The 26,932-nt window shown below is 43.7% G+C and overlaps 1 protein-coding gene across 1 annotated transcript in view; it reads left to right on the plus strand.

Annotated features, from left to right (window-relative positions):
* The window catches only part of LOC121598775 (MOXD1 homolog 2-like), a 128,359-nt gene that overhangs the window by 47,440 nt on the left and 53,987 nt on the right, over window positions 1-26,932 (plus strand). Inside the window, exon 3 of the mRNA XM_041926054.1 lies at window positions 9,159-9,824. Within this exon, the coding sequence (XP_041781988.1) occupies window positions 9,525-9,824 (300 nt within the window). The 5' untranslated portion in view covers window positions 9,159-9,524. The remainder of the gene's footprint in view (window positions 1-9,158; window positions 9,825-26,932) is intronic.

Raw genomic sequence — 26,932 nt, forward strand, 5'->3', positions numbered from 1 at the left:
GGTTTAATAACGAATGTTATAATAACAATATCAGCAGTGATTATTTTCCATGATTCAAGTCTCATCTCATTTCTAGTGTCTCATTCATTTATTTTTATTGAATTTCTTGCACCAACGTATTTTCTTAAACTGGTTCTAAGCCATTCTAAGGTAAACAACTTACAGAGATATTCTGGAATAGTTTTACGCTTCTTATGCAAGAAACATTAGAAATTCTACATCTCCAATAAATGATATTATGAACATCCTTAGTCCGTACCGGTATCCTGCTCGCTTTCATCAATATTTCATACAACTCACAAGCACCTAACGCTCTACCCGTTCCGAAATCGTGGCCTAAATCACAAATATCCTAGTGCAGTCGTTTCTATTATTCACACCAATTTCCATCATCATCATCATCATCATCATCACCACCGTCGTTCGACAAGAAGTCCACTGCCGACTTTACTTCCCAGTAAAACATTCTATCTACTTTAATGAACTACAATCCCAAGCCCATGGCCAGGAATCGTGCGCCCTGCCACGCTTCTTAAAGCGAAATGAGACACACTCGAACCTCTTGCTCGGCGGCACAACTCGACGGGATGATCCTTCCGTTGTCAGTTCCAATCAGCAGTGGCATTGTCCCGTTGGGAGTGATTTTCGGGCCTAGGCCCTAGCTGTCGGGCTACACAAGTTTGCTCCGGAAAATGACTGCATGGGACGGTGCAGCAGTGAGGAAATTGGGGGTAAAAAGCCACACATGTATCCTTTTTCGCACCTTTCCGTGCGAGATTCGAGAGTCCGAAGGTTCTCGCAGTCCCGTTCCAAGCGGGGCGGAGGGATGGTAAAATATCATTTTCAGACAAACGATGAAAAGCGCACACCATTATCATTACCGGGGCATCTCTCGTTTGCTGCTGCTGCTGCTGTGGTGTGCTGTGAGTGTGATTCATCTTCGGACCGAACGTCGGTAATGGACGATAGTCCAACGCGCCTACACAAACGACCCCGCCGAAGTCAATCCTTTCTCAACAGGCCGGCGCTTGGCGTGTGGGTTATGATGGGTTTCTTTGTGTCCGTTTTTAACGCCTGAACGCTTCAACACGTGTGAGTGGGTGTGTATGTGTTTGTGTGCTGTTCGTTAGTTATTTGGCCTTGGGGAGAATGGATCCAAAATGGACACGCACACACAAACGCGCACAGAAAAAAAAAAACGAAAAATGATCCCATCTTGTCCCTTATTATTCACAACGTGAGATTTCACATAATTACATGCTTTGTATAACGAGCCGGCTGTCCAAGGATTACAATATTCCGTCCTATCAGACATTCATTCATCCATCCATCGCTGGGCTAAGCAATTTCAAACCAGGAATAGTCTGGTGTCCTAATCTAGGCAGGGCGCCTTAAACACGCCAGCTCCTACAGCGCTTAATCCTTGCTCGTTCGGTCCGTCCGGTCTGGTCTGGTGGTGCGATTTTGATAATACCATTTCCCTCTGATTTCATTGTGATTATTGTAATGTTGTTTAATTTTACCTCGTAATGGTTACACGCGCCGGCTCACCCCAGTCATCCCTCCCACCAGCCTAGCTGGTTCGACTGGTTCTTTTGCGCGGACCAACCCCTAAATTTTCGTTCTTGCAAAAGGCACGACGAAGCGAGCGAGTCAAATTTTACGACCATTATGAAAATAGTCTCCTCCCTCGCGAAGAGTTGGCCGTCGGTATGAAATTGATCTCATCTCTCTGGGCTCTGGTCTTCAAAAACTGGTGGCCGGTGGGTATGGTTGACGTTGCTGCAAGAAAGTTCGCTTTCCATCCGGAACAAGGAGCAAGGGGAAGGGAGTTGGGTGGATGGAAGTGGTTGTTGAAGTTCAAAAGGATTTCGCTAGCCCCATAAAATGGGGTGATAAAGCAACTGGATCAGCGGAATGGTTGACTCTGGCCAGGACACGGTGGACTATGGAAGTGTTGGGTAAAGATTTAACCTGATTTGTTTATATGTGTTTTGTTTTTGTGTATGTTTTAATTATGTTAAGATTATTCCTAAACGTGCTTCATTTTTAATTGATTTCATCAGTTTTTTCATATTTTTTTTTATCAAAAATACAGTGCACGCATAATTTAATTTTTAAATTTTTGTATTATTTTTCTTTATTGATAGTTTGCTGCCTTATCTATGTTTTGTTACCGACTTTTATTTTTTTGTTCTTGTTACATTTAAGTTTTTCTCAGTTTTATCTTATATGAAGTTTATTTTGCATAGTATATATCATATTTATTTTTTCATTTTCCATTTTTTTAACTTCTTTAATGCACCATTTACCTATTGTTTTAGTTATTTTGTCAAATCTGTTGAAAACGTACCGTTGATTTATATGCAAAGAAGAACTTCTTATGTCAAGCTTACAAAACACTCATTTAACATTCTAATATCCCTTTTTCGTTTTAACGCATCGATCCCATAGTGAACCTCCACACAAGGGTTAGAGCGTTTTGCATTGTACTGCTTCTTGTCGTCGTGAAAAGAACCAACAGTACTTCCACTCTCACTCTGTTCTGCACATCCTTTTTTTATTTAAATCGGAGCATTTTGTCTATTCTGTTGCTGGGTACACTCGAGTATGAGGAATTTTCACAAACAAACCCACGCATTTGCAGGATGTTGGCTGTTTGTGTGGTGCAGTTTGAATTGTGGAAAGATTATGCACAGCAGATCGCGTGCTTACTGTGCTGTTGCGCAAGGCAAACCCTTCAAAGCCCTTTTTGAAAACGCACACAAACCTACACATGGCCGTAAAAGGATGCACTTTATCATCAGAAGAATTGTGTTTGCTCGTGTGTCGTGTGGTCCATTAATAATGGCTGCTCAGCAAAAAAAACAGAGCTATATCTCCCCACCCAAAGAGTTTTTGCAAACAGCATTAAAACAACGGTACGGAGTTATTTTCTAACACAATTTGCGTCTGTATCATTTATAGCACGGCAAGTGGGCGGGCAGACAGAACGCCCTAGTCAAGTTCCGGTGCGATAAGCGGGCGCCGCTTCAAAATTCGGGTGAGCTTCGGAGCGGAAGCGGAAAGTTGTAAAAATCTTTCCCTTCGACTTCGACCCACAGATAAAGGCAACGCCCAGCGCAACCCTTAAGCGCACTCGAACGCTCGAATGCTGAAAAGTTCAACTCTAGCAGGGTGGAAAAGTTTGAAAGCTGGCGCTGAAGCGGCCCTGCCTTGCGTTTTGAACCCAACATGCAATCTCGCAATCTCGAGTGGTCTGTAAAGTTTAAATTATTCTTTATTATCAGAATATCGGAAAACTCATCGCAGGGGGGGGGGGGTGGAGGCGTGGGAAAACCCGAAGGCACTAAGAACGTTCGATCACTTTTGCTGAAAGGCTGGAGCAGGAGCTGGAACGATCGATTTTCCCTTCTTGCACGCTCGCCTGCGAGCCGTTTCCTTCCCCGAAGGAAAACTTTGTCCGGGTGAGGTTTTTGAGATATTCTTCCGTTTTTCTGAACATTGGGCTGGGATGCACTTTACCTCGCATGTACCGGAATTGCTGCTGGAATCCTTTTACAGCGAGACACAAATCTTAACACATCACTCTGTGGTACTATGTGGGCCGCACGGCCATGTGTGTGTATGTGTGCAAGAAGGGATTCGCAGTACATGTGTGCTTTTGAACTTTCTGGCCACTCTCGAGCGAGGAAAAAAGCGCTTTCCCCACAGGGTAAAATTTTCCCCTCGGAGCATCGAGCGGGAGGTTTTGAGAAGTTCTCCGTTCGCTTCCTCACTTTCTAGCGCGGGCCGGGAAGTGTACGAATTTTCTTCGCACTCGCTGTTCCGATGTTAGAATATGTTTCTTGCTAGAAGCTCGCTGAGCACCTCGCTGGTCCGGGCGAAGTTTTGTGGTTTGTGGGCGAAAGGATATTGATTTTCTTTCACTACGTTTGAATTCATCGAGCTCTAGCTTCTGTAGCTGGAGCCCCCGCCAAGACAAGATACACACATAAAGAAAGGTGGAAAAGTGGACATTCGGGAACATATTTTAAGTCGTTTTGCCTTTTTTTTTCTTGGAGTGGCAAAATTTAAAGCTAAAGCAACCCGCAAGAACCTAACAAAACGCAGACTAAAACCTTTTCTTGCCTCAGTTTTTCATTCTTCCAAACTGTTGGTAAGGATTGAAGCAAAACAAGTACACTGCCCGATCCGATAACTAACCTTCGGAAAGAAATACGAAATGCTCCTGCAGGAAGACGCTCAAGCAATGATGGAACACACAAAAAGGCAAGAAAATACTCCACCCAGCACCCAACACCAAACATCTGCTTTTGCTCTCGACGCCACAGGAGAACAACCTCTGTACTTTGCAACCGAAAAATACGATTTTCTCGGGTTTTCTGCTTCTGCTGCATGCCTCTCCCAAACTTCTTCCCCTATGGGGTTTCTGGCTGCTTTCGCTTGGCTTGGCATTTTCTGCCTCTGCCCGCTCGCAAAGGACTTTCAGCGATTTTCAGGTCGACAAACAACCGTACCCTGCATCACCGAAATCGTTTTCGATGCAATTTTCAGCTTATTCTGTATTCGTTTGTCTCTCCGTCTGACTGTGTCTGCTTTTTACGACCACCACCAGCGCGCAAGAATCGAACACACCAACTGGCAAATTGCAGCAAATGTGCGGAGCAGCCCGCAGCCCGAGACTGTCGCTGTAAAATTGTCAAAAAATGGGGCGGTAATTGTTCGGAAAGATGTTTAATGCAATTATTTCATGATTACGATTCTCTCCGCTCTCGGGTGCTTTCCCGAGGTTTGCCGGGTTTTGCTGCGACAGACCTGCTGGCACCGTTCGCTTCGGGAGTGCTTCCTTTCACCGCGGGTTTGCTTGGGACAGGGCAGGGCAGGCAGGAGGGAGCTGAAAAGCAGCACCCATTGACGTAATGTCTAGGGAACCATTGCAAGGGAATCGGTATGTAAAAAAGCTCTCGGTGCCGTTGGTGGGGACGAGAACACGAGACCTGAACCTGCTGACACAAACAGTTCGCGAAATCTTGCATCAGCTCGGGTCTTTCCTGCCAGACATCCCCGTCACAGAGCGCTCCGCAGCCGATAAATGATGGAGCAAGGCCAAGAAGGAAAATCTGCATGATGTAATAAATTTCCTTCCCTCCTTCTCAGCACAGGCTTCAGCATTCAAGCTTTGCGTTCGGCGTCCTTCAACTGCGCCTCCCAACAGGCAGATGCGGTTTGTTTAAGCGCAATAGAAAGGCGGGACATGGGGAGCGGGCTGATAAAGACTGCTAGAGCCGGAAAATCATTGCCCAGCACTTTTTTGTCCCTTCATTTTTTGTGCTTCTTGAAGGGAAAATAAGGAAAAGGAGGGCAAAAACTGGTCCTTCAATCGTTGGAGCGAGTTTTATGCGCTTTCTGATTCCAAGACCTTCGTGCATTTGGCAATGGCAATGGTTGTCAGGAACCCAAAATTCGCCTTTGACAAATGAAACGTGCAGCTGTCAGCGTGTTTTGTACCGCAGCGCAGTGTTCGGTTGGAAAGGAAATGAATGAATGCACTATTTTGTCGCGTCCTGATGATGATGACGTTGATGGGAGTATCGGGGCGAACTACACGGCTGATAACGATGTTTATGGGTGGGATGCTACGCTCCTGCATTTCGTCACTTTTTGGACGGATGGGAAAATTCGATTTCGAATCGAGTACCGAAGGGCGAGAGGGCACGAACTGATGATTGCAAATTTGGCCCGATTCACTGATGGAGAAGGATCATGAAGTACGTGATGGTGCTTGCAGTAGCGCTCAAAGCTTGCACAGCCAGAGACAGAAAGGGAGAGAGAGGGACACGGGTACCGAGATGTATATCGGGTAAGTGCGCCATTACATCTCTGCGTCACATCAAACGAACGAACCGGGGCTGCGGGCCTTGCCGACACTGAAAAGGACCGGGAGAGTGGTGCTGCACCTTCACCCGCTACTGTCGATCGCAGTTCGTCAGTCAGGATGGTGCAATGAGGCGTGTGCAATACTGCCGTTCCGCAGCGAAAGCTCATTGCGTTAAGGACTTTGCAGTGGGTGGGTGCTTTTTTCTCGCTCCTCCCTGATATAATGGGATGCGACGTGCTGTGGTGATGGCAGTGCAGCTGGAATGAAGGGAAATATTTCAATATTACTTTCATTTGTTATTCATTCGGTAAAAGCGCTGGAGAAAGGAGGAACGTGCGCCTCGGCTGCTGGAATGCAATTATGATTTGCATTAAGGTCGAGGGATAATAAATGTAATGCATTGCTTCCTTTGTGAGTGTGTGTGTATGAGGGTGATTGCCCTGGCTTGGCTGACACGGGAAGATAATCCCACCATAAAAGCGGTTCGGGGAGAGGACCTTTTTGTGGGGTTGTTGGGCTTTTTTTCCCCGTAAATGGATCATTTTGGATGCGTAATGGCATTGAATTAAATGTAGTTTTTTCTAGTCTGGAATCGCCATTAAAGTAGAGACAGTCAGATGCAAAACTTTGTCTGAACACAGGTTTTGAACTTCGAAAGGAACATTCAAGACGAAGTCATCGGTTGAGGACGAAAACAGCTCAATGCATACTAATGCAAATGATGTTTCATCTATCTGTTTTCTTTAGGCCTTAAGAACAACTTTAATGGAATTTCAATACGAAATGCAAAGTTCAAGTACAATCACTAGATCTTATTCTGGTTTCTATTGTTTTAAGTGTTTCGTTGAATTTATTATATTTTTTCATTCCATTTGTGTTATATGTTTGCATAGCTCAGAAACAACATAACTCGTAATAAGTTCAACTGTCAGGAAATGTTTTAGTATTTTGTAAACTACATGTTGACATAATACCTGAAATGAAAAAGTCTCCTTACATTGTTATGATTATGTACTATTGTTCAGAATATTTGCTCCTAAGCTTGGAATAATGTTTCAAATTTTTACAAACATGCAAATAAAATACAATATGAGGTTCGCTTTGGAAATGGATAGTCCGTAATGGTCTTAAAACAGTCACCAACTGTCTAATTGCACATCGAAATCACGCACGGTGTTGGTGCTGGGAACTGAATTCGTATGCAATTTCATAGTTGTATAGTATTGGAAATCTTTTCCTCGAAAATGTAACTCCGGAACATTTGTTGACGTTGACGCAGAAGCGATTTCGTTTGCACCACGTGAAGACGTGAAGCTGTATATACAATTCTGAAGTCTCAAGCAGTCGTCAGTATCAGAAATAGGGATGAAGATCTTGAGATCGTCGTGTAATTTCTGACAGGTTGGAAACACGTTGACGACGATTTTTTGCAATTATCAGAACATTAAGTTAAGCAAAGATGTCTACAATTATCAGATTTGTCACATTCTATCTTTCTTTTGAAAAAATTTATTTAGTTCCAATAGCAGTATCAATGCTGACGCTGAGACTCTATATCTTATTGTCATTTTTGTGCATAGCAATAGCTAATGAATGTTCGTTTTATGATGAATCCCACACACAGATCAATGCTCAAATATTGGTTTGTAGTTGGAAAACTAGTACAGAATTTTCTGAAAAAAAACCTATTCGAAAAAAGATTTTTTTTACGAGGATTACTAACTTTACTACTTAAGACAACTCAAGGCTATCTCTCCTCTTTTCCGTATTATGATGCCCTTTAGAGTCTTTATTTTTATGCAATCTTAACTCAACCTTTCCTTCCATTAAACCCATCTGGCATCGATTGAACTCAGCTGCTGCTCAGTTCTTTCATCTCTTTTCCAACCAATTTCCATAAAAAAACACCACACCGGCAATATGCAAAACATCTTTCTCCTTACTTACATCACAAAATGACACACTTGTTTCGTCCCGGCTTGAAGGGGTCCCATAAAAACGGTTCAACCTTTCAATCACTTTCATCTCGCTTCCAAGAGTGCCATCCCGAAATTGGCCACCTTTTTTCCGATCCCGAGCCCCTGAATCTTGACTGTGTATGTGTGTGTATGTAAATTTGTTTCGCCTGCTGCGCGTTGACAGCAGAAGGTGCAGCAAGATAAGCAGGCAAGCTTTAGCAGCTTTCCCCGATGTCAGTGCTGTCAGCCCTGGTGCTTAGTCACTAAATGGTGGTTATTAGCCAGACGAGTTCTTTTGCCCTCCACTCGCTTTGGTGTCCTGCTTTTGTCTTCTCGGCCCTGTCCCTGACACAAAGGCAACTCAGTTCCGAGGTAATAGAGCCATAGGCCCCGGTGCGGAATCCTTGACGGGGCCGTATCGAGACGCTGAAAGCGCTTAAGATATTCAACCGCGCTTCAAAGTACATTACCATAATTATGATTTGATATTCTAATGATGATAATCGCGAGCAGCTTGTGTGTGGCGCGCGGTGGGAGCGCCATTTCTAAACGCTCAGTTTTTGGCAAATTTGACGTCGAAAGCTGTTTATCGAATAATCTTTGCTGTTGTTGCTCGAGGTGAAGCGGCGGGGAGTGATACGGCGGGACGACATTGTGCACACATTTCCACGAAAAGCTTCATGTTTCTTAACGGGGGGCTCTGTGTACGATTTATCACTATAATGCGATGATCCTGCCCTTGCAGCATGACTTGGCAGCGAAGAGCTGTTCTACAGGCTTTTTTTTGTGGAGACTTACACGGTCATCATACTTTTCTGGAATCGATATCCCGGACGCCGGTCGTTGGTTCAAGTGGGGTATTGATTTTACCCCGAGCGTGCATGCCAAACGTCAATCGTTCCGAGCAAAAGTGCTTAAAATTATCGGTCAATTTACCCTTTGAAGGAGATGGAAAAACCGAGAGAGAGATGGCAAGAGGTGAACAAAGGGATGACATTTAAAACCGTCGCCGGAAAGGGAGGGATGGCTTTCGTCTTGTTGGAAAATGAATTGAAGTGGAGGTTTTGTTCAACGTATTCGTTATGCGGAAACACAGAGTATCATTTCCTGTCGCAGACAAGCCTTCCTTCCCGTCACAATGAGTATCATTTTCTTCGTAACATTCCCTCCCTATCTACCCCCCTCTCTCTCTCTTCACTAAAGCGTCCTCCAGGCTTCAGTTACGTTAAGAGGATTCCCTCTCCTGTCTGGCATGCAAATAAAGTGAATTATTTACTAATAATCATTATATGTCCTTCTCTTTCTCATCCTTTCCCTAGGTGAAGCTAGCGTGTCCCTATAGTGTGTGTTAGTGTGTGTGTATATGTGTGTGTGTGTGTCGGGGTCCTTCCGGTTTCCCCATCACCGAAATGTGCGTCCGTGTTGATCGATGAGCGGTGAGCGTGAGTGAGTGAGAGAGGTTCGCCTTCCGCCGCCAGCACGGGTCGCTCCTTGCGCGAAAGATGAGCAAAGTGTGCGAGTGTGCTCCAAACGGTTGGCACACAAAGTGAGCGCCAATATAATCCCCGGTTTTGCGTCTGTCAGTTGCTAGGCAACGCAAAGAAGAGAAAAAAAGAGAAGAAAATCAAAATTCAAGTTTGTGTATTGTGGGTCGCTTGGGTTTTGTTGTTTTTGTCCGTTCGAATATGTTACGTGAGGTAATGGGGCGACTGTGCCGGAGAAGAATGCCGCTCCCGACGGTGCTGACGGTGGCGCTGGCTGCCCTGGTGAGCGTTAGCCCGTGCGTTACCGGCGCCCACTGGGATCATGCCATCTTTCTGGACGACGACTACCGGCTGCTGTGGAGCATCACCGGCCAGGACATCACGTTCGAGGTGCAGGCCCGCACCCACGGCTACATCGGGCTGGGGTTTTCCAAGGACGGCACCATCTACGGCGCGGACATGGTCATCGGCTGGGTCGACCAGGGCCAGGTGCACTTTCAGGTAAGGAATTTGGAGCGATAAATTGATTCGTTTTTTTTTTGTGTTCCCTCGTAAGAATTGGATCGTTTCTATACGTTACGTGATTAGCCAAACGATGCATTGAACAAAGTACAAAAACTACCAAACCCCATTTCTAGTTTCTAGCAGCATTGGGTGGGTGGGAAATTTATTGAAACATGAAACAAAAAACCAAACGCCCACTATTGTTGTGGGAGTCCCCTTTGTATAATTTTCCCATTTCCAGGCGGTGGGGAACCTTGGGAGTTCTGGTGCTTGCAAAATTAGACTCACAAACAACCATAACGGGTCGGGCACACACACACATAGTCGCCTGCCGAGCTTACCTTACCACCCCCAATACCTGTGGAACTGGGCTGAAAAACAAACGGAATTGGATCGTCGTTTTGTGTTTGTTATTTTTATATTTATTTCATGCTTGCTACACAAAAGGACACAACTCCACCCGCTCTCCCAAAGCCCAGACAGTCAAAAGGACGCGATGAAAGCGTGTTGTATTTTTATTTTTCCCGTTGTCCCCTTCACCCATGCCGTTGAACAGTGGGCTCTAATGTGTGTGTTTGTTTGGGCGTACCCGGGAACAAGCCGAGGACAGCGCGAATTCGAGACACAGTTGCCACACTCGGTGAAGCTTTGATTGCCTTTCGCAATACTTTATTTTCTGCTGCGATGCTGGGTGCCTTTTTTGGGTTGTTGCTAAAGGGGAACGTTCAGGCGGGAGGTTTTATTTTTAGGACAATTTTGTCTGTATTATTGCGCTGTGGATAAGGAAAACATGAGTTCGGAGCTGTTCCATGTTTTTACTCGTTCAAGGACGCGCCCACATTCAGTTGCTCTGTTGAGGACCCTCGATATTAAACTCCGATATTAGCAGCTACAGTGCAGAAATAGAACAGCATTGTAGAAATTGTCCACCGAAGGGATGTTCAATTTTCGCATTGATTTAATATAATTTGAAACACAAAAAGGTTTGATACTTGTTGGGAGCTGTGGGTGGTATACAAATATCCTGTAGAGAGCAAGCATGAAATGCCAATTAAACGTTGTTCTTAAACCACAAAAGTGCTTACCGTTTGAGCACCCTTAAATTAGCTTTCTGCCGTACTAGAACCTTCAAGTCATCCACCTTTGCAGCGTTGCATTTTTCCCTTCGCAACCATTCTAGCGCTCCAAAGCACTCCGTAGAGAACTATAAATTATTTACGGATCGTTGCATCGCACCGACTCGCCGACAGCCCGGAACTACGGCTCATCAATCGGCCATGGCGCTCACGGCTCCATCGCAGGCAGGGCAAAACCCCCCGGGTGATTTATCGATGAGCGCAGAGAATGCAAACGCTGAGCAAAATTTTTGGTCAAACCAGGTTGTGCATCCATTGGTGGTTGGTGTTTGAGTAGGTTCTCGCGAACCAGAACTTCGTACCAGAACGGCACAGACGGCACAATAAGGAAGTTGTTCCGAAATTAATTTTACCTTGATTTATTGTTATTGTTTATTGTGTTCTTTTCGGGTGATGGCGTTTTAATGCGTTCCTACCCAAAACAAAGAAGAAGAAAGCAAGAAAGACACTTACACAAGATTCGTTTGTGTGGAGAGTATAAAGGAAGACATCCTCAACTGGATGACTACTTTACAGCGGAGTACTATCAAACAAAGCTTTGGACTGTCGGCAAGAGATCTTAACACATTTTCACAAGTCTTGAAATATTCGGCGGTCCTTATCCGGAGGCGAATGCCCCGACTCCAACGCCGACGACTCGCAGTGAAATTGCAATTTGAAACTGTCTGGCAAGGTGATTGCGTCGGCTGGGGCGTCATAAACATGTCCGAACGTCTTGCACGCTTCGCGCCGGGAACGCTTCTTGTGAGGTACGCACATTTGTACCTCATTTCGGGGAAGCAAATCGTGTCCTTATCATCGGGCGCGCGGTACAGCAAGTACACCGCGGCCCTATCTAATCTAAACTTGTACGACAGCAATTGCTTCCGACGCGGAAAGAGGGGAAGCACTGTCGAGCAAATTCCGACGAATCGTACTTCTGTGAATCCTGCATACCTCACCGTCACGCCATTGCATGCTTGAGCCAATGAGATTTTACTATTAATAATTTACTTTTACGATTCTCTCACTCTCTCTCTCTTGCCAACTACCTTCGAAAAATGTACGTTTTTTTTGCCTCATTCTGCTGTGCCCGGTGCCTTTCTTTGTTCGAAACGGGGGATTTTCGATAGCCTGCGGGAGCCTTGCGTGGATATCGCTTCAACCGGTCCCACCCCGCCAAGCAATGGACGGGAAAGATTGAAGTAGTTCTTCGACTTCAAGAAGCAGATAAAATCATCAGCCGAGAAATGGTGCATGAACGTTACCGACGACCGAATGGGGTTGATAAGGGGGAGGGAGGGGGACAAGGAAACAAGAACTGTGTGTGTGTGAGAATCAAACCACGCAATGCCGGGAAAAGCAAAAACGCATAAAACCAAGAGCAAAGCAAAAGGATACCCAGGCCCAGCTGAAGCAAGATATCCCGAGACGAGTGCCAGTAACGATCGGCGCAGCGTCGTCTCGTTCGTCCGAGGCGAGCTGCAGCATTGTTGGTAGCGCTTTATCGCTAGCCCAGGCAAAAAAAAGGAAATCGTAGTAGCGGAATCATCGCTGGGGAACGGCACCACGGATTGAAGCAAATAATGCGAGGGGAAGAAAATTAAATGCTCGCTCTTTATCATCGGCCTCCGGCTTGCCTGGCAGGAGGACGCTCGCCCACGGAGTGACGGCTTCGGATTTGGGAAGGATGAAGCTCGTTACCAAGTTATCAGCTTCTTATCGGAGACGAGACGTCCAAAAACCGGGCAACCCGGGCCCCACTAGCCGATATGTCCGGTAAGGATTCATCGATCTCTTTTCCTTCGTTTTTGCTATGTTTGCTTGCTACCAACACCCTCCCAGGAAGGCACATTTCCAATCGATTCACGCAATCGGGGCACAGTTTCGGAAAACGTAAGAAAGGTGAGAAAGTAGCCAACTGAAAGGGAAGCGAAACGGAACAATCTAATTTCGAGCTGCGGCATTCCGTTTGGGTGGTGCGGCGGAAGGAAGCAACGGGGGCTGCAATCGGACATTCACGAAAACAAGGCGTGGAATGGTGGTCGTTCCGTTTGGGAGCACCATCGTACCACCATCGTGGATGCGGAATGGATTATTAGCAGTCGCGGACGCAAATGTACACATTTAGTAGCATAAAAAATTATAGCTGACCAATCTGCTTATTAATGCATGGGAGCGAAGGTACTCTTACCTGCTGTGTGTGTGTGTGTTTCTCTCACCCGGCTATGTTGTGATTGTGCTGACGCGAACGAATTAATTAGATTGCAGAGGAGGCGCACGAACGCCACGGTAGTTCACAAGGACTGCTTAATTTTACTCACATTGACGCTATTGGTTCGTAGAATCGATGTGTACTTGGGCAATGCTTGTTACTGCCGAGCTCTAGTGAGCTTAGTGTGATTGTTAAGATAAAATTTTACAGATGTATTAAAGGTTATGTTGAATACCATACCTTATCGTGCCAAAGGTGAAATTAGTTTCTTTCGTTGAAATGTGCAATAATATCAAGTACTCCATCGTGATAAGTTTATCATACCTCAGATAAGTTGTATCACAGAAGTCTTTCAGTTAGTACAGCTTAAAAATAGCATTCAAGATGATTGAATCAGATTAATTTGAGATAGTAGACAATAAAGACATCTTAATAGACAACTTAGAGGCGGAAACCAGTGGTGAATCGAAAAAGTTTGTCGAGCTATCAGTACTATGGAGATGTATTTAACGTTATCTTGAAAACCATACCAATATTTCTCGATTATTCTATTCATTACCGTTTTGGCATAAGTCCAGAGTTCTTCTACGAATTTTGAAATATGTTTATGATATCGTTTTACCCGGTTTTTGCGCTGTAGGAAAACGCCACAAACCTTCGATGTAAAGGTTCTGCAATATAAACATTTCATCAGCTGCCAGTGTTTATATCTGACCGTAGTTTAGGTCGTTTTTAGGTTACTAGATATCAAATGCTATCATAAGATATAGGTTTACTGGAGTGTGGTGAAAGAAAAGGGGTTTCGAGTGACGGAATTCCCATCATTACTCACGTATTAAATGAAGATTTGGAAATATGATGTTGTTGTTGATCGCTTGATGCATTATGCAGTCTAAATTACCCTGGGAATACAATCTTCTTATAAAAGATTCTTGGAATTTATTGAGAAGATCCTGAAATCAATATTTTTCATTCACCCGTATCGACTCTAAATGGTCCTTAAGTTGTTATCAATTGAAATGCAAATGTAAGACGTGCCTTCAATCGAACAGTTTGTTGATGATCTTAGTACATTAGATGCTAGAATTGAGTGACTCTTCCATGCAAAGTTTCTGTTACATATTTAATTGATGACGTCATGTTTGATTTTATCTCGTTAACTAAGTAGCTGTAGCGCATGATAGTTCCCATGTCGGGAGCATACACCCACGTGCACGTGGATCTTTTCCGGGATTTTTCCCATCTTCCCGATTGTGTTCTGATGAATTCAATCACATCCGAATCAGATAAAGGGTACGATCCGGAATTGAATTTTCTTTGGAAACAAACCATCGGTATCTATCATTCGAAAAGGATTACCTCTCCCGAACCATCCTCTTTCCATCTTCTACCTTACTCTTATCAAGGGGTTTTTTCCATTTTTCCTCAGCCAAAAAAAGGACTCCTTTCCGGAACCTGCGTTTGCTTCTAACCCACAAACTTACCCAAAGACACACACACACACATACACATTCTGTTCTTAATGATCTAGAAATAATTTAATTTACGCTAAATTTATTCCACCAACAGCGAATGCGGGCTGCAAAACTTCTGGCCCCCCAAATCGCACCAGATGGGACGGTCGTCGTCGTCGTCAGCTGGGTGGGTTTAGCCGCAAAAATGCTTCCTGTGCAGTTAGTACATGAACAATTTCGTTGCTTTAAGTTGCACTTTTACTACGCCTTCCTCACCTCACTCACGCTGTTTGTTGGTGTGTTTGAGTGCTTAGTTCGGGGAGCTGTAATTAAGAAGAATCCTTGGTGGAGGTGGAAAACGGGCAGCATTACCCGGGTAAAATCGGACCTTTTCTTCCCCTTCCCCCTGCCAACAAACAAACCGATTTCTGGCGGTTTAATGCGCTGGAAATGAGTTCTTCTCTTGTGTTCATGGGGCTTTTTTCGTTGTTTTTCGTTACACTAATGGTGAGTCCTCGCAACCATCCGATATCGATCGACCGCCTTGTTTTTGGGGTCCTCTCTGCTCGGTTCGGGAAGGTGTTTCCAACACACACACGCACACAAACACGGCCGGATACACCGGGCACCACCGATTCTGTGAGGTGAATCGAAATTAATGAGGTTTTACTTATGGCGGTTGAGATTTATTGCTATCACGTGTGTGTGTGAGTGTCTGTGTTTGGCACACACATTAGGTGGTGTAGTAAACGATTGAGCACGGGTCCACCAAACGGGAAGGTAGAGCGCGCACCGATAGGTGGTTACTAAGATTTCGAGTTACCTTTTTACGATTTCGAATTCGATTACCGTGCTGCGCCACCTGCAGGAGCGAAACCACGGGACCTTTCGTTAGCTCTGGAGTGATCCGGGGGAGTGTGCAAGAAGCGAATGTGTTTTTTTTTCTTTCGTTCTCTATCCCTCGTCCATTGCCTTCGTTTGTGTAACTCTTCTTCCCGGTTGGAATGTGCGCTTTTGCGGAAATTAAGCTGTTTTATTTCGCCTGCCGCGGAACGGTTATTTATCGATGGTGCGATAACTGCCCGGCGATCCTTCGTTCGTTGTGTTTTTTGTTTTGTGGAAATCGTTTCCGCAGAGTAGATTAAAAAACTCTATCGTCCTTTTTATTCCTCTGTGTGTGTGTGTGTGAGCGTGTTTTTCTTTGTCTCTTCTTTCTCGTGTATCCATTTATCCATTTGGATGATCTCTTAGTTTGATTGCATCTAAATGGCTTATAAATTAAAATAGGCGAGAAGGTGTGCTTGGACCTATAAATTGTGCTTAAATTATGCTACCGCCAAAAAAAAAGGGCAACGCGCGAAAAACCCTCGGGCCGATGTGTGAGGATTCACTCGTTGTCGCCTTTCTGTGGATGATATCGGATGGAAAAATAATTGGATAAGGGCAGGGTAGTGTGTGAGTGAACGAATTCCCAGCCATGGGAGGATTACAATTTCACACTAGATTTTTATTTTTTCAGTATTTTTGTTCCTTCATTTTTATCGCCAGCACGTGTTGAAGTTGGCAACAATTTTCCACATTGCTGTGAACGTTTTCCAATCAATCAAAATGATGGGATTTTTGGGCCATTTAATGTGCCGAATGGCAGGGACACTATAAGAAGAAGGAAAGCAAGACGTATCGTTACAAGAGTTTTCGATTCAAAGTTTGGCCCTTTTTGATTTGGAAACAAAAAAAGAAGTATTTTTCTCCATCCTTTTTCCTTACAATTTCATATTTCTTCATCCAAAAAGGGGGAAATAAATGTATGCGATCCACCTTTAACGATTGCATTGGGAAGTCGATTTTCTCGCTGATGTTCATCTTAGCTTAGCTACGACTCTTAGCGTCTGACAGCCCCTACGGAGAAGCATTACCTCTGTTCTCTTGCTGTGTTTTCCTTTGTTTGGGAACTAATTTATGATCGGCACATGATGGAAATAAGCCGAAGAGGGGGAAAAAACTCACTCCCATCACACACACACACACACACACACACACACATTGCACTCCCTCGCACTTTCCTATGAAATACATAAATATTTTCAATTTTCACGCCATAATTCGTCGTCGTCTTCGATGCGCGGATCAATGGTGGGGTGTGCGTGCGTGTCAGAAAAATGTGCCAGCCCTTCAGAACAGCCAAATCGAAGGGAAGTGAGAGAAAGAAAGTTGCGTCTTTTTATGTCACTGGCTGTGAAGTAAGCAAAAAAAAAAAAAAAAGAAGGAGCAGGAGAATAAAATGGAAGAAATTTCGCCTAGTGAAAAGTCATTTACATAAACAATTTCGGCACCGAATCAGCGTCCGATAAATCCGATAAGCTGTTGCGTGCCCATTTTGGTGCGGTGCGTTGCTGCATTTTGTGTTCCTCTTCCTTTCTTCTTTAGCTTTGCTGAGGAGGGGAAGCTGAAACAACTTAAGACACAGCTAGGACGTGGGTGGCTTAACAGTGCTTGGGGGAAAGTTGTTCTGAAGTCTCAAGGTTGGGAGAAGTGTACTCTGAAACTCACGTATGGTGTTCGTTGCGCCAGGAAGATATTGGCCGAATGTTTCTTAAGTGTTCTAAAGTATTAATCTATTGTTTTCCCTTCAGTACTATTAATATTTGAATGTGTCTTATGCTTTATGAATGCTTAAATTGTTATCACCTATTTTTAAATCTTTTTGTTTGTGTAATTGAATGATTCATATGTTTATTTTGAATAAATTGATTGTATAAAGTCAATATTGTTACTCAATGTGGAAATTCGTATGAATTAGGATTTGTTTGATTCATTTTTCTGAATATTTTCTAGACGAAGCGGATTGAACCAAGCCTTATTTACTTTTATCTTTTGTTGAAGTTTTATTTGTGCTTTTGTGAAGTGAAAGTATCACCAAAAATCCTTTCGAATGTTAGAATCGGCATCATTTTAATTTTGCTCTTTAAAACTTATTTTTAATTTTAATTTTTATTATTTGCCTTATTCTCTTGTTGTTATCATGTCTTTATCTTTCGATGTTTTTTTGTTTTGTTTCAGTATCGATCTTGTCTATGTTTTATCCGTTTTTTACCAAACAAAAATAGATAAATCATTTTCCTTCCATTCACTAAACGGTTTCTATTCTTTTTCCGAAATCCAAACGGGTTTCACAGCAAATATTCAGAAAACTAAAATACAAATCAAAAACAAAAAGGCCAACCTTCGGAAAGGGCAGTATGACTTCGCGGAAGAGCAAATAAAAAATGGTGTGCTTTAAGAACACCTACACCGTGAAAGTTTCCCGCAAAACTTCCAACCCCTGCGACACGGGTTGCAGGTCACTTGGAAAGCGCCATTTTGTCGAAAAAGGAAAAAGAAAACAGGCAGTAACCGTTTCCCCGGAAAACCATTCAAAACTCGGTGTTATGCTCACTAATTTCACCGGAAACGAAAACGAAAGAGGCAGCAGCAGCAGCAAAAAGTTCTAACAAACCTAATACGCCACCACGCTGGCAAGTGATCAAATCGGATCGTTATGGGCCAGAGCATGGTTGGGCCGCCGCGGGGCAACGGGTGCTGGGTGTACTGTGGGCGACCCTTTGCTGTTTTGCTGCAGAATTGTCTTATAAATTGTAACGAACCTCATCAATCAAATGACTGCCCCCGGAGGTGTGTGTGTGTGCGTCTGTTTGGCGCTAGAGCTCTTGCCCGTGGTGAAGCATTGCTTTTCCTTGAAGGAGTGAGAAAAGATTTTCCATTTCATGGATCGTTTGCGTTTGGCGTGGCGATACGATTTTGGAGCGTCGTTCATTTTACGTCCACGTTAAAAAAAAGGGAAGGTGCTGTGTTTGTGCTGCTGGGTGGTTGTGTGTCTCTATTTTCCGGCAGCAGCTTTTGTGCTACCGTCGTTGTGGGCGTCCTTGCAGCAACAGTATTTCGATGAAAAGCTACATTAAACTTTAACCGAATCGCTTAAAGGATGTTATGATGTGTCTGTTGTGTAGAGCAAAGCACGCCCAAATGCACCATTGGGTGATGCTCTAGAAGTGGCGCTTTGATTTCTACCTCGCAGCGAGGGCGGCACACGCCATTTGATTACAGGTGTAATGGCCATGGTAGTAAGGTTTGGGCCCGTGTTTCGAGGGAAATGTTTTTTCCCCTTAGCTTTATTAATTGAGTGCTTGTTCTTCTGATGAAACGGCTGCTCAATCGATGGTGTGCGCACATGCGTTCTCGAAAGGAATGTTTTCATCTCGAAGCAGCTACAGTTGTCAACGGCGCCACCAGCGCCACTAGCCGGAATTGTCTTCAAAATGATGGATGATGGAATTGTGCTTTTGATTAAGATATTTTCGCCTCCACAGAACGAGACACACTGTAACGAGCATAATGAGTGAGAGAGAGGAATCGCAATGGCGGCAAATCAGAGTGTTGTTGAAGAAGCTTGGGGCAAAAAAAAACGAATAGGACACATTGTCATGCGTTGCTTGTTGCGTAAGGATGTCTCTGCATGTGAGATAAGCACGCCACCAGGCTGATGCTGTGAAAGTCTGCTGGTGACAACACATGGCGTGGTGTAAGTCGTTTCGTAAGAACTCTGCTGTGAGGCAAAGCTTCAATGTTTGTTGTCTTACTGTTGCTAATGCAGAGCACAAGGATGTTGCTAAATAAGAGAAAAATGTTTAACTTAGTTTATAGATTCTTCGTGAAATCTTCGTTTACATCATTTTTCCACACACTTGTAATGTATTGCAGTAACGTGGTGTATGTTATCAATCATGCGCTCCCCAAATTTTGACCATTTAAGTTGTAATGTTCTATCAACATTAAATATTTAGTCAAAAAGCGATGTTTGTGTGTATGCACATCGTTTCAACGATGGCAAGGGCAATAAACTCTGCTATATAAATTCTAGTAAAGAGTAAGACGAATTAGCTTAATCATGTCCTGGCTTCATAAATCAGGCATAATTTCGTTTGTAACCCCCAGTAGCACAGTCAATTGATGGATCGAAAGAGGTAATGTACCGGTTGCTGGACCGGAACTGGCACTCGATTCATTTCTTCATTCATACAAATCCCATATCTATCTAATGTAGCATTAGTTTCTCTTAGTGTACAGCTTTGATTGAAGGGAACACCAGGGAAATCCAAGTTACGAAACGACGTACCTGAAATCAAATAAAATAGTGTTTTAAAAATCATGACTGATCATGTAATTAAAGGAAAAATCGATACAAAAATTGCCATAAATTCCATAGATTGTAAGTGTTTTATTTAAAAGATATTCATGGAAAAGCTCTCAGAATAATCTCAGAGTCTGGGTTTAGGTCTAGGTGTCTCGTTGTCATTTACTGATATTCGCTAAATTTAGAAATTCACATGAAATGTTCTTGTACTTGCCAAAAGTACAACTGTTAGTGATATCATGAGAAGAATCGTTTGTTACCTGGGTCAAGGACTGTTAGGTTGACTATAAATGAGATAAATTTAAAGTAATATTTACCAAGAAACTACCTGGCTAGCATGAATGAATATTTCGATAGAATAGGTAAAAAGCTTTAGAGTTATTAAGAATTAATTAGTTAATATTTCTAAGTAAAGTAATATTCAATGATCCCTACCATAGAAGTGCTTTGAACTGTCGTTTCTGAGTTACCTTTTCATTTGAAGCGAATAAATTAAAGCTGTGTCGAAAAGAAGCATTAATTGTACAGGAAAAAAATATACCACTTACGTCCCAAATCATTGAACGCGCCCGTTCAAACATTCGCCCACACAGCATTCGCTCTCTCTCTCTCTCTCTCTCTCTCTCTCTCTCTCTCTCTCTCTCTCTCTCTCTCTCTCTCTCTCTCTTCCCAATAGTAGATCGATCGTGTCAGCTACTTCTGGGTCAGCAGGTGTGCTACGGTGCAGCAAAAGTCTGCTCACCCGAAAACACATCAAAAGCATTAACACGGTCCGCTGAGTGGGAAGCAGCAGCAGCAGCAGTAGCACAGGAAGCGAGATTTCTTTGAACTTTCTCCCTCCATCCGTTGCCTCACCATTTCCTCACTCTCTCACGTCAAAAGCACACACTGCTGGGGTGGAGAATTCGGGGGAAGAAAATAAATTTCTCTAACATCCTTAATTAAGGAGTGTCCTTGGATGTAGCCAGCAGAGACGGAAATCAAACCAAAAAGAACGAACCCCAAAAACACTCCCCGCGGAAACCACTCCGTCTGGATGCTTCGTGTCTGCCCCTGCTATTACCTGGTGTTAAGAGCCCGCACTTTCAATATTGGTGAAATATTTTACATTTTGTTCAGCCCTCACTCTCTCGCATCGCTCGTTTCTAGCAGCTTTTCACACCCAACACCGGTACAGGCGGGTGGGAAACCAGTTGTGTTGGTTTTCACGCAGGCGAAACACACTCCTGCTACTCAGATTGATAATATTTTCGGTAGCAATTCGTTAAATTGCCTTCCACCCACACGGCAGGGGTGGTGACCAGCCGGAGTATGTACAGCAAAAAAGGACCCGCTGGTTTGGGGAAAAAAACCCCCGGGCGCAGCAAAGCATTTTGTAATTCACTTCGCATTCACATTTTTTCTTTCCTTCCCAGTCCCACCGCTACTACCGCTTTCGGCCTTAGTCGTTGGGTTGGTGCTGTGACGCGTCCGGGTGTCCGGGAGAAAATGGAAAATAATTTTAATAATTTAAAGCAAGTATTTCTAGATCCCAGCGGTGTGGTTTCAAAGGTTCGGAATGGGGCGAGCTTTGGGTTTTCTTTAGGGAAAGTTTTACCTTTACACGAGGACAGGGGGGGAAAAGATGCGGAACGGAAAAGTGATGTGGTCGACCGAAAATTTACACAAAAGATGATTCTCGTCTTTGCGCTCTGCTGTGTGGAGAGGACGATGAAGATGGACGCTTTTGTGGAGAGCTTTTTTTCTTTCGTTCCATTCTGGGTTTTAGTCCTTCGAACCGGATTTTCGCCCGAGCTTGCTTAGTATTCATATAAGGTGTACCCGAAGGAAGCACCCAGTGCAGCAGCTTTGTACCATTCAACAAGCGTCCGACGGCCGGATGGAAATCGCAGGTATTTCCGTCCCGAATTTCCCTTCCCCGGAGGTTGATCGAGCCGGAACCAATTGGATGACTTTGCGCACCGGTCTTTTCCATAACGGGGGTCTTTGGGGCTAGACGGAAGAAGGTTAGATATGACCTACTAATTTATCATTCAAAGGCACGAAGGTACACAGCAGCAGCCTCCACATGACCCCGGGTGCAAGCATTTGGAAATGGAGAAGGTTTTGTAGGTGGTTTTTTGTGTGCTTTCTTCTTGTTGCTCCTTGGCTTGGCCTGTGCCATACAGGAAGGATCCAGATTATTGGGCAATGACTAAGGCCTTTCGTGGGAAGGCCAATGGCTCTGACATCGATGGGAAAACATCGTTTGCTTTTATTCTCCATTCGAGCGTACCACGATGGGCCATTGACGATGGTGCTGGCGGTGATGATGGTGATGATGATGATGTAGATCGATTTGTTTGAAAAGTTTTCCAATTCCGGTAGCGTATGCTTAAGCGCAAAAGAATAGGACAATGAAGAGGGCAAAAAAGCACGAACTAAGACCACCAGCTGGGCTACGAAGCTGATAAATTTCCAATGTAACAAATCCTAGCTAACAATCAACCAGATTGGAGGTGAAGACATTCTCGCACGGCGCGCCCGGTGACATCATGCATTTGATCGAAAATGTGTTACAATAAAAGCGTTCCTATGCTCAAACCCTCCCTATTCCTAGATCCCTGTAGTGTCGCGCCCGCCTTTGGGCCAATAAATCTTCCCAAAATCAAACCGTTTCGGCTCGCAAATTCGCATGAATCAATCGGTTCGTGTGTCGCGCACGATAGACGTGGAACGCCAACGATTTCCTGTACAAGTTCCGTTGCGAGTTTCCAATTGATTCATAGTCGCAACCGACCGAAGGCGAAGATTTATTTCACAAGCCTCGATTGGTCCGGTGGAACTGGTTTGCGTTGCGAAGGTGATTAATCCACCGAATCGAGCGCGATTGATGAATGATGACGAGTTTAACCTTCAAAGACACATTCACGAATCTCGATCGGCGGCAGCTGCCTGTGTGTGTGTGTTTTCGGGCAGGCTGATTTCGGAACGGTGTTTATTATGTGTTTATTCGATCGCTCAATGTTCTCAGCCGGGAAGGCTCCTACCCTGCTGCTGCTGCCGCCCGTTCGCTCGTGCACCGAAGTGTATGTATGCCGTGCGTTCAGGACCGGAAATGGCACATTGGACTGAAAATGGACATCCGGTACTGGGTTGGAATGAGGTTTTTCTTTTGCTTTTCCGCTGCCTTCCTGTGTGAGCGCCAACTTTTATGCTAATGGAAATATGTTTCTTCCAGGAATTGGGCCACCAGGTTGGATTTCGTAACGTGTTGGGGCGTGCTGGTAATTAATTTGACTCGACAAACATTTGCCGCCCAGACGACCTGTGAAGTGGAGAAATGGTGGTTGGATGAATGTAAGGGACACGTGCAAATACAGGAGAAAGTTACACGTTTTATGTATTTTTGGGGTTCTGAGGACCCACCTCAAGGTGGATGAAAGTTTTATTTGAACAGCTAGTTGGACGTTGTTTACAATAGTTTACCGCTGGTTGAATTATTGATTGATTAACTAGAATTCAGGAAATTAATGGGAACAGTTTACGCTTTATTGGTTTCACGTAATGGTTCAGCAACTGTTCTTGAACCCATACTGGTTCTGGAACTGATATTGAGTCCTCATCGGTTCTGGAGTTGAACTCAAACAAATACCGTTTCTTGCACTGATCCCGAATCCTTGCCATTCTTGAAATCAGTTCCTAATCAATACCAGTACTGGAACTGATTATGAACCTATTCCGATTCTGGCACTGATATCAAAATTCTTCCAATTCTTGGAACTCATACGAAACTTATTCGAACTGATATCAATTTCATATCTATCCTAGAACTGATTCCATATTTGTATCGTTGCTGGAGTTGATTGTAAATCCATAACGATTCTGGGCTCATACCTGCTCTCATAGCTGATTCTTAACTGTTCCTAGGCCGGTCTAGGAAGTGATCTTGAATGGAGACTGGTCTAAGAACTGATCATGGAACTATAACGGTATTGAAAACGGAATCCATACCTTCTCCATCCAAAAACTGAACCTGTCTGTGCGCTAAAAATAATCCTTAACCTGTCTGGTTCCAAGTATGTAATCCAATATCATACCAATCCAAGAACTATTGCAGGCAATAGTAGCGGATTCAAAATTAAGCTTTTTTCTTTTGTGTTAGTTTTCATAACGATAGACCTTAAAGTTGTCTTCGCCCGATTTAAATGCAGCTATGTTTTGCTATGTAAAATGAGTAAATGAATTTAAATGAAGAACCACGACTTTCACTTACATCAATGCGATCTCACGATTGAATTCCAGTGACACATTTTCATTTTTGCATTGGATATTGCTACCAAAGGAGCAAACAAAAAATATTAAAGACCCATTCCACGTGGAGCTACTAATGAAGATACATGGAACAAACCAAAAAAAAAGGGTCCCATTTCGTCCTGAAGCCAATCCCACATATTGGCCGCTGCAAATAAAAATTTACTGTTCTACTTTGTGTGCGAATGTGCTATCGGAGTGGATAATAGAGCGACAAAATCCGCGTGGGTTATGAGCCGTCGGCCCATTCCGTTCCAATGGCTGAGATATATGGTGGCGCATTTTACCATGCTGTTCTGCCGGGTCCCAAATGACCGGATAGCGATAAACGCTGTCAATCGATCGAAGTTGTTTTTGTCCCCGCCTTTTGAGGATCGTTTATTTTTGGACCACATGAAAAGAGTCGACCAGAATAAAACCTTTCTACATTCGTAAGTCCTTCCTTTGAAAAAAGAAAAAAAAAGAACGGAGTAACATAAAAGTAAGCTTCATTCAGAAAAAGCTTTTCCCGAAAAACACGGAAACCACGACCGTATGCCAAAAAGGGTGGTAGAGCAAAACTTAAAAAAGGATCGTTGCCCCCTGCGTTTTTGCCTTTACGCCATTCCTAGCCGCCCCTGTGCCGTCTTTTTTACAGGCACAGTTTCATAATTCCTGTGATAAATGTGTCACTCGGGAACAGCACCAATGGTGGGCAATGGCACTATCGGGAGATCGGGTTAAACCCGAGGTGGATAAAGTAATTTCCCGACCAAAACACAAAACAAAAGGCAACCCGTGCACAATGAGGTGGGCAGGAGTAGGGCCGTAAAAGGATGCATACGGGCAATGTAATTAATTTATTGCTAGCGTAATCCGCCGAAGGGAAATTCGCTTTATCGGCGGGCAAAGGTTCGCTGGGGCAGAGCTTCATTTTCCGATACGGCATCTCGAAACGACCCGATACCGGTACCATCAAAATGGGCAATTGTTTTTCACTCTTTCTGATCTGATAGCGCGTTTGTACGTGTGAGTGAGTATCGATCGGTTGTGGCTAACTTTATTGAAAAGAATCGATTTAAAGCATGTGTTTTAAACATCACTTTTCGATTTGTAGCGCGCTAGAGCGGCAAGAAAGTCAATTCTCTCCATTAGCTCTTGGGGTTTTTTGTGTAAGCTTTCGAACAGCACAAAATTTTCCACAGCAAGAAAAAATGCTTTTCACCCATTGGAAAAAATTATGTTCGAGCACATAATATAAAATCAATAAACAGCACATTCTATACCGTGTATCTGTGTTAGGTATATTTTTCAAGGATCTTGTGTACGCTTCCATCCAACACCGTGCGTCGTCTTCATCCCGCTGCTTCCGTCCGAACCGACGACACGCATCATTGGATGTATCGCTTTTCCTTCTGACGCTGGGAGTCGATTTTGAGCGTTCTGCTTCAAGCTTTACGGATGGAAAGTTAGCTAGATCCGACACACATGGTACGCAGACATGGGGAAAAGTGATGTTTTTTTTTTTTTTTTTTTTTTTGTTGCTATTGGCCTTTTCACCTGTCCTTGTGGCACCAGGGGCACGAAAAAAAGGAGGCTAACGAGTTTTCTCACTTCCCAAAAAGATATCACCAACAAAGCGCCCAGCTTCCGCACGTGTGAGAGGAAACATCCGAGGCACCTTGGAAAAAACGACAACATTTCCAACAAAACGCAGACAGGCGAACTCATTTCCTAGCCTGCGTTTTTCAAACCCCTTCCCGTGTTCTACACCGTTCGCCCCTGTTGTGGGAAAATCTAACGATCAGCCTTTTTCGCTAGCCGTGAGCTTTTTTTTTTTGTTGCACCCCGTTTGTTCGGTATTTAAGGCTGGGAGGTGGGCAAAACTGAGCCACCAGGGAGGTGTGCGGCAGGAGCGAAGAATGTAATAAAACTAACGTGGAAATTTATGCTTTTCTTTGTTTTCGTATGTTTTCGTCGCCGTTCAGCGAGCTATTTTGCCCACCGGAGCGGGTGAACGCGCTACCTCCCAAGTCGTCGGGAGTGGTTGTGTAACGAATGTGTGTTCTATAACGTTTTTTTTTTTTTGGTTGGTGCTCGCTTTCGAGGACCGCTTTATGCTTGGAAGTGTGCCATTTGTTGCAGGTGGGACAAAATCTGAGGCTCCGGACTGTAAATCATTAGTGTAGGTGTAGAACACAATGTTTTTGGTGCCGGGTTGGGAGCAGGGTGGTGGCTTTGAGGTGGATAAAGTTTGTGCACACACAAGTAAAGAAGCAAAATCGAATATTTACGATGAGCGCTTGTGTCGTGCGGATTGTGCCGCAAGAAGGAAGCTCAAGGAGCTATTGTAATTTGGGAAAGCAAATGGTTTTGTGTAGAAATTTGAGAATGAAGAGCAATTTTGCTATAAAATATAATGCTCAAAATCAGGCTTTCAGTATTTATAAGTATTTCAGTTTCATTCTTTGAAACTTGATGATAATCGAAAGCTAGAAGCTCAATAGATACTAAACATAAGCTGTATTATCTATCTTGTACAGATACAATAACCAAATAATGTAAACATTAGTTGCAGGAATTTATTTAAAGGAATTTTTATGGTTTTATTTGAAAATGTCGTAATGCTTGGTTTGCAAAATTCTTGAAAAAATTCAAAAAGGTTTTGGATTAGTTAAATCAACTAGATATCCTATGTTCAGGAAGTCCAAAATCTCAAACAGAGTAAATTATTACAGTTAGGAATATGTGAAATAAAACATTACACTTTAAGCACGTTTCATATATTTCAGCATAATATCAGCATATATCGAATAATCCAGATGAGTTTTTTGCCAGCAGTAATTTGAGCTTAATGA

This window comes from Anopheles merus, chromosome 3L, assembly GCF_017562075.2.
Source record: "Anopheles merus strain MAF chromosome 3L, AmerM5.1, whole genome shotgun sequence".
Lineage (NCBI taxonomy): Eukaryota > Metazoa > Arthropoda > Insecta > Diptera > Culicidae > Anopheles > Anopheles merus.